We start from the raw sequence: 11,960 nt of genomic DNA, 5'->3' as shown, positions 1-11,960 counted from the left end.
AAGGAGCTTTTGTGTTTATGGAGGAGTGGTTGAATTTGTGCCCTTTTAATAAGAGACTTGGATTTGGACTCACCCTATCAATTATTATTATTATATGTAGAACCAATAATTTTATATTTCATTTTGTTTCGAAAGCTATGGGTGTGGAGAAGTCAACATGATTGACATGCATGCATATTCAATTATTCATTGTGCCTGTTTGAAAATCGCGCTTTGTTTTGATGAAAATCAAATTAAATCAACATATGACTATTCAAAAAATAAAGTTTATGTGACCGCTCTTGATTCTTCGATTTTAGTATAACTCACTCCTCTTTATCTCTTTCTAGCTAGATCTTTGTTATTTATGAGGATCTCACTATCTTTTCTTATTATCAGGGTTATCATGAAATCTTCTACCGAAATCTCTCAAAATGCAAAAAAATATATTACTCAAGACATCCACAATATTAAAACCATAACTAAAAGCGTTTTGAAAAAGTTCGAACTCTTGTATTTTACCACTTTTATCTGATTCGTCACCCTAGTCTTTTATTGTCAAATATATATATAATTTTCTGTGTATCTACATATTTTTATATATGTTATCAGCAATATTAAATATGTGGTTGAATTATAGATTTAACAAATAAGGTGTGCTTCTAAAGTATTTTGTGGTACCTGTTTGTCTTCAAGTTTTATTCTTTTTGTAGATGTATAGTAATCCAAAGTTCCAAACAATACATCTAAACGATATTTTTTATATATTTATCATTAGGAGTGCAAAATATTCAAAATGATCAGTAGTGTTGAGGCTGAAAAGAAATAAAAAATCACTAACGAAGATCATCAGCAGGTTCCATGATTTGATCATTCGTCAAACTATTTTCATAATTATACATATTCAACTCTTTTTTTTTTTGTTGGACACAATTATTCATATTCAACTATAGTTTGTATTCATCATGAATTTCAAAAGTGAAAAGGAAAAAGAGTTCTCAAGTGGTAGTGATATGATATTACATGGATAAAAGAAAGAAAACATCTTAGATGAGGAGACTGCATTGAACGGACCAGTGAACTATATAGAACTGTCTGATTATAAAGTGACAAGAAAACAAAACCTCATTTTTGTGATATTCCAATTACCAAAAAATTATCATCACGAGTTGACTTGCCAATGTTGTTTTCATTATTACATTTAGTAAAGTGCCAAAAGAACCCTTCATAATTATTCATTCGTACAACTTTGATAGACACTTGCATGCATGAATAAATCAATAAATATATTTTGCACACACATATAAATATATTTCTATGTGAATTTCATGATGATCAGTTGTAAATTTGGACCGACTAATCAACTTCAGAGATAATGACCCATCAATGGGTATGTATCCATATATGTACAATTGATAGATCGACTGTACATTTACATCATTTAAGGTACATTTGTTTGATTCACGCAGACACAGTCGCACACTCATTTCCACAAATGTGTAAGTAATATGTATGTGTGTGTACAAATGCCAAACAAAAGTTTCCAGATTCGTGGTGTACTCCTTACATTTGCTGCATTACATTTTTATGTGTTATACGGAACTTACCTGTATGTGTTAGTTACATTTATAGTCTTTTATTATCTGTAAGATACTAAGATCCTATCTATACATTTGTAGTCATATGTGCATTATAACTTGCAGATGTTTCGGGGTCATGAAGACATGTTATTAAATATGAACTAGGTGAAACTTGGAAGCAATAGTTGTAAATTGCAAGTCATCATCTTTGGCTTCTAAACTTTTTCGTCAATCAATATTGCATCAATAAAATAAAAAGGATACTCCTTAGTCCTTATAAACATATTGAAAAAAACAATATAGCGTATGATTGCACGGTATCAAATCATTTTTATATTTCATTGATACTTTAATAATCGAGGTTTATAAAAGCGATATCATTTACATTAATACTTTATTCGCGGAAAATTATTATAGCATATAATTGCATCCTAACAAAGAGTTTTTATCTTATACCCAAATTGGCTACTAAATTTTGCAACAAAAAAAAGTATTCTACACTTTTCATAATTTATGTGGAGTTCAAGTCAGTCTTTATATATATATATATATATATATATATATAATATATAAAAAAAGTTCTTGAAATCTCACTGGTGAACAAAATCTCGATTGTGTATATAATAATCTAAAATTGGAGATACTGGCCTTTGGTGGTGATGTTCAATGCATAAGAGAGAAAACAGTATTGTCCCATTGGTGTTCCATGGTTTGCAAGCAATTACATAATAAAGAAATATAGATATATATACTCATAATTTCACCACAAATTGTATCATTTAATATTTATCATGCGTCACCTCTTAGCCAGGCGATTATGATATTTTCTGGTTTGCTGATCATTATTATAATTTCATCCATAAGAACTTTGAAAATTTTAAGATATGCGTGAAAAAGCAGTAAAATATGAAAAAAGCAAATAAATTATAGGCTGATAATGGGCTGTACATGTTTAATAATATATGTTTGTGACAAAAAAAAAAAGAATCGATTTTATATATTTGATTATCTCTGAAAAAAAAAACAATTACGTTAAGTCAAACTATGATTGGATGCTGAATACCAAAAAGACAAGAGTCTTTTTCTAGTTTGACTCTCAGTGTGTTATAGAACTTTGGTTTTTCCTCAACGGTTGGCAAACTAAAGTGGACAAATTACTGAAGGTTTTTTCCAGGCTGTTAAACCATTTTCACCATTAAATATATATATATATATATATTTAAACAGATATTTTCAACCTATTATAAAGTATGTTACCTAATACTCATTATTTCCACTGCTACAAGTATACATTAATAAAAAATTCCAGCAGTATACATCTTTGATACTTTCTTATATGTTAAAAAGAGATTTCATGGAAAGGTAATAGATTAATTTACCCAATGAAATAGTTTATTTTATATGCTTTGTTATTTCTAGATAACTATATTATATCTAATAGAATATTTTGATATTATGTACTTTTTATGCATAATAAGTTTTATGAGAAAATATTATATTTAATGTAATCATAATTTACTCTCATATATATTTTCTCCAATTTTTCTAATCTTATTATAAGAAACAAATCTCAACAGATGGTGTATTAATCTCATATGTTATATTTTATCAAAACTAATAACCATAAATCTATATAAAATTGTAAAACATAAATCATACGGAAAAGGGAACCTCAAATCTAATTAGATCCATTTTAAAACACACTTTAGGGGTGTATTGAAATAATGATTTTGAAAGATTTTATGGAATTTAGGATATTTGGAATTTTGATAGATTTTAGGGAAATTGATATGATTTATGGTAAAATTGTTTCAAATACCACCTAAAACCATGAGATTTGGATTTCTGTATTTTTAACTAAACAAATCCTCTCAAATCCTCCAGAATCCCTAAAACTTATTAAAATCCAAATCCACAAACTGTTTTGAATAACAATGGATTTTAAAGTAGATTTTTAAATCATCAGTTCAATAACAGTAGATTTCAGGAGACTTTTTAAAATCCATGATTGAATAACATAGGATTTGTAACTTTTACACAAATCACCTAAAATGTCAAGTTGAATACACCCCCCTTAGATTACATGTAAATATACCATACCATAATAATGCAAATACTTGCTATGAGTGGGTTAATACCTCCAATTTTACAAATATAAAATATGCTTACAAGGATTGATTTAGTACTACTTTTAGCAGGAAAACAAAATTTGAAAATTTCTATTAATTGGTGTTTCTTTTTTTTGAAAAGCTTTACAGTTTAGCATGTGTGAGTTGTTATTATTATTAGAGTATCCCAAAATTAGTGACTTAAAGCAAAATAATGTCCTGCCATAGAAAATAGAGAAAATAGGTGTATAACATGGAAAGAAATCTTGTGCTCTCGTGGTAATTTTCTATAAAATTAGCTCATAAATATTAAATGGCCCAAAGGACATGAAACAACATTAAAATGATTGCCATATCACTACATAAATAATATTAAAAAAAATTATCCTTTTTAATTTTATCTAAACATTACCATACATATAAAGTTTTTTTGTTATTTAAAAGTAAAAATGAATATCTAAAGATTATGTGCATCAAAATATTTACTATAATCCAAAATTAATTTTTTGGACTAGATATTTTTCCTTGCTTATTCAATTTCTTTTACTTTTATAATAAATATATGTTGTTTATTTATGAATGTACCTATATATAAGGTGATACAGTAAAAATGTAAAACACGATCTTGTCAACTTTCAAAATGACTATAATTCCAAATGGTTTAAACTCTTATGGTAACGATACTATGAACATTCGTAGTTTTTCTCCCATCGAAACGAGTTCCAACTTTAGGAATTTTGAGTCTAAGAAAGTTGAGTCAATGTTCGTTACTTCTGGCTACACAAACCATCATGCTTTATATTCTTCTTCAAATGTCTCCTCATCTTCTTTCAATTTCAATAATTCACATGTGGCTTATCAGATGAGAGAAAACATGGTTTCTACTTTCGGGATGCCTTGCATAACTCAAATCCCAAATAATCCTCATTTTTCTCAAATCTCCGTCACTCAAACTATTACAAATAGTTATTCCGCTATTATTCCAACCAATAATCTGATTACTGCGCAAAATGATTATCATCGTGCCATAAATCCCAACATCTTCAATTCTTCATTTTACCTTCCAAATTATGGTAACAAACAGCAGGAGATCTTGAATCCAACACCTCTCAATACTGTTTTTCCACATCAAATTTTTGTTTATCTAGCACAGTTAGATATCTTTTCTTGTTCACCAAAATATGACCATGACCAAATTGTCCCCCATCATCAACCACCGAAGAAACAATATAGACCTACCACATATTTTGAAGAAAATCTTGAAGGTGTTAATTCTGAAGAATATTGTGAATATGATGGCCGTACACATAGTTTACCATATAAGAAATATGGTCCATATACATGTCCCAAATGTAACAATGTGTTTGAAACTTCACAGAAGTTTGCTGCACATATATCATCGATTCATTACAAGAATGAGACCATCAATGAAAGATTTAAGAGATACAACGCGAGGAACAAAAAAAGAATATGCAAAACAAACCAAATGATCTATGAGGAATGTCGCAACATCCACCCAGAAGAGAGAGTTGTAGAGCAAAATGGAGGGAATAACAACATAGCAATCGATCCTGAAGCTTATCGACATCATATTGTTGTTAAAGAAGAACCAACTTATGATATATTTCATTAATATATATTTTTCTTAAAATAAAATTTGTGTTAATTTAAAAAACAATGACTTATTTCTTTTATGCTTTTGACATATCCTCACCTTAATTAGTCGATGAGTTATTTAATCAGTAGGACTAAGACTCAACATTAGTGCCAGAAATAAATATTTTTTGAGTATTATTTTCATTTTCAATATATGGTTTAATTGTGTTTTGTTAGTATATGTGACACCCCAGTTTCAAAGAATTGCGCAGAGGTTTAAAAGAATTCATTTTGCACTTATCATTTTAGTCAAGAGTCATGAGAGAACTTCTGAGTTAAATGTGCTTAAGCTGGAGTAGTTTCAAGATGGGTGACCTTCCGGAAAGTGATTGTCAGAACTGTGCCAGTGAGAACATAACACAAGGAAATATCATTTGCTAATTTGTAGGGTCGGTAAACAAGTCTTTAAAGCCTCACGGACATAGCAAACTGGTCGTCGGATATGAGTGGGTCCACGGGCCGGGAGTGGATATGGGGTCCACGGGCTGGGAGTGGATATGGGGTCCACTAAGCAAGGTGGGCCCATGGGCCGGGATTGGACATAGGGCCCACTAAGCAAGGTGATAGTTGGGGTGTTACAAGTGGTATCAGAGCCGAACCCAAACGAGTGTGGAGCCATGAGGGCTCACATCATCAGGGGTGACAGTCTTGGTGCGCAATGAGGACGTTTCGATCTGCTAGTGGGGTGAATTGTGATATCCCGATTTCAGAGACTTGCGGAAGGGTTTAAAAAGAAATGATTTGGCCACTTATGTCACTAAAGTGCTTATCTTTTTAGTTAAAGGTCCTGAGAGAACTCCAAAGTTAACCATGCTTAAGCTGGAGTAGTTTCATGATGGGTGACCTTCTAGAAAATGATTGTCGGAATTGTGCAAGCGAGGACAAAACAAAGGGAAATATCATGTGGTAATTTGTAGGGTCGATAAGCAAGTCTTTAAAGTCTCATGGACGTAGCAAACCGGCCATCAAATATAGGTGGATCTACGGACCGAGAGCTGATGTGAGGCCCACTAAGCAAGGTAGGTCCATGGGCGTGAAGTAGACATAAGACCCACTAAAAAATGTGATGGTCGGGACGTTACAGTATAATCGCAAATTTCTTATAAGTATCATGGCATGCACAATTATGCAAGTTACCCTATAATAAAAATAGAACAAATTATATAATTTTTATTATTATTTTAATATAATCAATATCTACCAACCAATATATCTCTAAAAATATGTATATACTCTAAAATAGAGCCAAATTTTAATATGTGATTGGTCAGTGTCAATTTTGAAGACATGAAAACTTTAGTTATTAAGGAATTTGTAAAACCAATAATATGCGGTTGGACTGCCAGGGTGTTATAGATAGTAGATAAGTTTAAACATGCAAAATTGAATGTGTTTTTTTTCTTCTAATCTAACATTAAAGACGGTCGAGGTTAGTGAAAACGGGTGTTAATAACATATGCATCTTTATAGTCAATTTTCATGTTTGACGAGAAGAAGCTTTAAATTGTATAAACCCTCTTAAAGCTCTACTCGTGTATGGGATAAATAAGGAACTGGTTGATGTTATAGTTGTTGATAGTAGTTCGCGAGGCTGTAAAAGTAAAGATGGCTTATAGCATTAGTGACGAGAGGAGTCGTTGGATTTATTGCAACCAAAAAATATTTTCTTCTTTTTTTGGGCATATGACAACAAAAGTTCAAAGGATGAAAAATATAATATCATGGCAACAATCCCNAAAAAAAAAAAAAAAAAAAATTTGGGCAAATGATAACAAAAGTTCAAAGGTTGAAAAATATGATATCATGGCAACAATCCCAAAAGACTAATCAAGATTAATCATCAAGATCAATAGCATGAAAACTACAAGGATATTATTGTAAATGAAAGCTAAGATCACATTGTTTTGAAATGAAATGTTCTATACATGAAAATCATGGACCAACTCTCGGAGTACTACTAAGCTTTCCTTGCATCCAATACATAAGCATTTGCAAAGAGGCCTTCGGCTGATCCATCGGAACCATGTGGCCAGCATCATGAACCTTCAAAAAACATACGAAGGTTAGTTTAGTTGTGTTACATCAATAATAGTTTTACTTCATTGATTTTTCTAATATACCTTAAGAAAAGTGAGAGGACCGTAATTTTTCAGTAAACCGGCTTCTTTACCATCTACCAAGAATCGTACATTTTTTGCTGATTTGAAATCCTTTTGGCCTGACCAATTCATCTGGTCAACCCACCTAGAGTTTCCTGTATAACCAAGAAAATCAATCAATTTATTAAACTAGGTTGAACAAGAATAAACTGGGAAAGTACCAAAATGTAAAACCATTATGACTCATATTATGAACCAGAATTGATAGTATAACATAAAATTTTGAACTATAAACCTAGAAAAAAAACCATTGTCAGTTCTTAAACCATAAAATTTATATAAAAAAAATATGGAGACCAAAATGTCTGATCAATCTCACCAAGCCAATTGCAAATGAAATCATATTCTCCGGCATAAATTAGTAGGTTCATTCCATCATTGACAAGATCTGGGATCTTGACCTCAAGATTAATCATCCAATCCTTTGTCATTGCATCATAAACTGTGCTACTACACGACACAAATTCGATGTCTCCTACTCCTAAGGCTTTTCGTACGTTTTCTTTGTTCAAGAATGTTTCCATCTTCGAAAAATCATAACACAGTTGTCCAACACATTTCTTCCTCACGTCGTAGTACTTCAAAAAAAGAAAAAAGTTAAATCTTGTAAAGGATATATATAAGAAAAATCAATTTGAGGTTTTTGATGCTTACATTTGTGCCTGGTTTTACTGCTAATATCATATTTAAGATGATGTCGCAAACTTCGAAAGCAGATTTACAAGCTAAACCACCATCAAGATCTGATATTCAAAAAATAAGATATTTTCATAAAAGATCAAAATATTTTTACTCGAACAGTATATCTAACAAAATTTAGAAGAGTAGCTATATATTGAAATTACTGCATTTTTTTATGAGACTTTGACACTCGACGTAGTCTTGTTTGATACCCTCGTAATCAGATTCCGTAATCATTTTCATTTGCAGTGCATAGTCTCCATACGCAGCATATTGGATTTCCGGATTGGTTAGACCATTACCAATCGCAAAACCCTGATTTAAACCAAAATTAGTCCATAATTTTTAATTTAATTCCTCACATGTGTTTGAATATTAAAACAACACCCTAATGTAAAAAACATAGAAAGGAAAACTCGATTAGAATAATAAATACAAAATTAATAAAATTCTAAATTTCTTAGAAACCTCATGCATCAACTACTAACCTTAAGGTTGATTGGAATTCCTTCCTTCTTTTTGTTTCCACTGTGAACACGTGAAGCCAAAGCCGGAATGTAGTGACCAGCATAAGATTCACCGGTAATATAGAAATCATTCTTTGCAAATTTTGGATGCTCTTTGAAAAAAGTCTCAACAAAATTCAAAGACATATAACCCAAGTCACTACAATTTCAATAACAATTCTTATAACAAAAATGGGAAGACCAACAACAATCTAACCTGTAAGAAATCGTATAGGTCATTGCTTACACCAGCCTCGTCATGCCGGAGATCGCTTTTGTCGGATGTGTAAGAAAAACCAGTTCCAACTGGCTGATCTACGTAGATTAAATTGGATACCTATAAAAACAATATTAAGAAGAAAGTTATTTTTATCTTTTTTTCGTAGATAAACATGTTTCTTGTGTAAGAAATAATAAAAAAAAAATAATGAACCAGACAAACCTTGTCCCAACCAAAATCATTCCAAGAAAGAGAGAAATCATCAGAGATCTTGAACGGACCATTCTCATAGAACATAGCAACACTGCTACTGCAACCCGGTCCACCTGATAACCAGATCACAACCGGATCGGTACTGCTGTTTCGTGACTCAAAGAAGAAATAGAACATCCTGTGAAACCAAAATCATCAAACACAACAACGAAAAAAAAAATCAGTTCAAAGCGTACATATCAATACTAACTAGTAAACTAAACACGATTAGAGCAAAACATGATTCGAAAAAAAAAACTAATTTGAACCGGTTAAAGGTTTTACTTGGCTGATTTTGAATGAGGGAGGCTGTAATAGCCAGCATAGTGGCCAAACTGTTGGACAGAAGGACCCCCAGAAACGTTTTGGACACCAAATGTCGTTGGAAAATCAATTTGGCTCTCAACGAGTCTTGGAGCGTCGGGACTACCTTTTGGGATGACATTGACGTCATACTTAGGCGTTAGATTGAATGAACTGATGAGCATCTTCGCATTTAGGCTCGACAAACTCGCAGATGATGAGAAACCGTATGGGTCGTTTAAGATCCTTTTAGAAGTTGAGAGTGAAAAGTGAGAAGATATGAAAATCATGAGGAGGAAAGGGAGAGTAAACGTTCTAGCCTTCATTTTGTTTATTTGTAGTTTCTTATGCTGCTTTGTTTGAGAATTGGGGATTAAGATGTAAAGAGTGGTATTTATGGGGAGATGACTTAACCATTGTTGATTGTCCATTGAATTGGGTCAGAGAAAAATAAATGCTAGATATCTTAATAAAAGCGTTTTCTATATTATATGTATTTGGTTTATTAATTATGCCAAACTAACTATTTCACTCAAATTAAAAAGGGAAATTATCAAAATAGTCAAAGCTTTATACAAAAATTAGGGAATTATCTTAAAAGAAAAAAATTTAACCAAATAGTATAAACCTAAATCTTTAAACTTTTAATTTTAAACCTTAAAAACTTAATATCTTATGTCACTCAAAAATTGAATTATAAGATCTTTAAATAGTGTCTGAAAAAAAAAGATCTTTAAATAGTGTAACCCTTAAATCACAAATAGTAAACCTCTACCCCTTAAAGTTAAATTCTTAACACTAAAATATAAACAAAATGATTTATTTCTTTAATTTTAAAAATTTTAGTCTTTTTTCAATTAATATTTTTGCCTTTTGTCACTTATAGCTTTTATGTTTGCCACCTAAGTTGGACAAAAAACAAAGGTAAAAAACGAAACCAGATCTGAAAAGTAAATTGTAATTTTTTTAATGATATCCATTCAATTTTGATACATTGTTTCTCAAAATTCAGATTTATTATCTTTTGTAAATATTCAATTCACTAAAATTAAAGTAAGATAGATGCATGTATATATATGTATGCCCCTACTCCTACACCCACATAATCATTAGATACATAAAAATTTGTAGCTCGTATTACAGCTAATTGATATGAATAAATGCTAAACTGTTTCATTGTTTCATTATCAAAATAACGTAAACACGAGTTTAAGTGCTTCATCCCCTATATTAATAGAGAATCATTCTTAAAAACTATGCTGACGTATCATCATCAGAAAGCTCGACCTACAATTTAGTTAATCACTCTCATTAGCTAACATTAATTATAATTCATGCCATTATATATTACATTAAAAAAATAAATTAAAACAGTTTGTTTATTACATTGTTCAAACTGTTTATTCATATCAATTAATTAGTTGTGATATGTATCTACAAATTAGTTTGTATCAATTTTTTAATTGTACAAACTGTTTAAAAAATAAACTCAAAAATTTTAAACAAATTATCATAAATTGTAGTGTTTCTTGTACTACGTGGTTGCATGCATAATGGTTTTTAATTATATTTCTGGAATTTTGTTAAAATAAAATATTGTTCTTTTTTTTATTAAAAATAACATCAAGAAAGATTTTTTATTTTTTCTACTAAAATATGAATCTCAAAATTTCTTATAGCAATGATATGCAAGTTAAACCCTACACACTTGTGTCAATATTTTTTGGTATGGTTATTTATTATACAAAATTTAAAATATATAAATTTTTCTATAGAACTAAAATTAACAAATACTACAAAAAACAATTATTACAAATTGATAAGCTATAATAATATAGAAATTTAAACATTTTCCTAATAGAGTGAATCTATGTTTATCATGTTTTATAGAGGTTAAAAATTGATTTAAAGAGTTTTTCTTAATGTCATTGTAAACATAAGACTGTAGTATAGTAAAATTGAATCAAATAAAATAATCAAAAAAATTAGTAACTACGTATAAAATTATTGTGTATGAAATATTCCTTATTTCAAAGTTTAAAACAAATAAAAGTATATATGTATTTGACTCTAAGTTTACCTAACCAAAATAGTTAAAAAAACATTAAAATTTTACCAAAAAACATTTTCTCTTGAAAGATAAATAAACTAGTGGGAGGAATGAATGTAGAATTATTGGGTAGGAGTTACATTTGAATTAAATGTAGAATCAAATGCCTTTAAAAGTGAGTTAATTATAGATAAATATTTTAATTTGTTTTGACTTACAAGAAAAGGAATACCAAGTGGCCCAATCAAAATTTAAACTTACACATGATTTGGCTTTTTTTATTGATATAAACTCAACACTCACACATAATATTTCAAATTGAAAATATTACTTTTGAAGTGAGAAACTAAATTAGTTTTCTTATAAAATTATATTAATTTCAATCTAAAAATCTTTTAAAACCCCAAGGGTAACTTCTATCTTTTTTGTTTTTTTTATTTGTTTTTTCACTCATCAATTTAATTTA

The 11,960-nt window shown here is 30.0% G+C and overlaps 2 protein-coding genes across 2 annotated transcripts; one reads left to right on the top strand and one right to left on the bottom strand.

Annotated features, from left to right (window-relative positions):
* LOC104709301 lies at positions 4,308–5,300 on the top strand. Its single transcript, XM_010425940.1, has one exon. It carries the CDS (start codon positions 4,308–4,310, stop codon positions 5,298–5,300), a length of 993 nt encoding a protein of 330 aa, XP_010424242.1.
* LOC104706599 (serine carboxypeptidase-like 47) lies at positions 7,137–9,824 on the bottom strand. Its single transcript, XM_010422794.2, has 9 exons — positions 9,427–9,824; positions 9,112–9,280; positions 8,887–9,006; positions 8,652–8,795; positions 8,328–8,478; positions 8,137–8,225; positions 7,802–8,060; positions 7,444–7,577; positions 7,137–7,366 (listed from the first exon to the last, which is right to left on the bottom strand). The coding sequence occupies exons 1-9, from the start codon at positions 9,768–9,770 to the stop codon at positions 7,256–7,258; spliced, it is 1,521 nt and encodes a 506-aa protein (XP_010421096.1). The 5' UTR covers positions 9,771–9,824; the 3' UTR covers positions 7,137–7,255.

This window comes from Camelina sativa, chromosome 8 (genome assembly GCF_000633955.1).
Source record: "Camelina sativa cultivar DH55 chromosome 8, Cs, whole genome shotgun sequence".
Lineage (NCBI taxonomy): Eukaryota > Viridiplantae > Streptophyta > Magnoliopsida > Brassicales > Brassicaceae > Camelina > Camelina sativa.
Note: the sequence above shows the minus strand (reverse complement) of the source record. Positions and strands in the feature narration are given on the sequence as shown.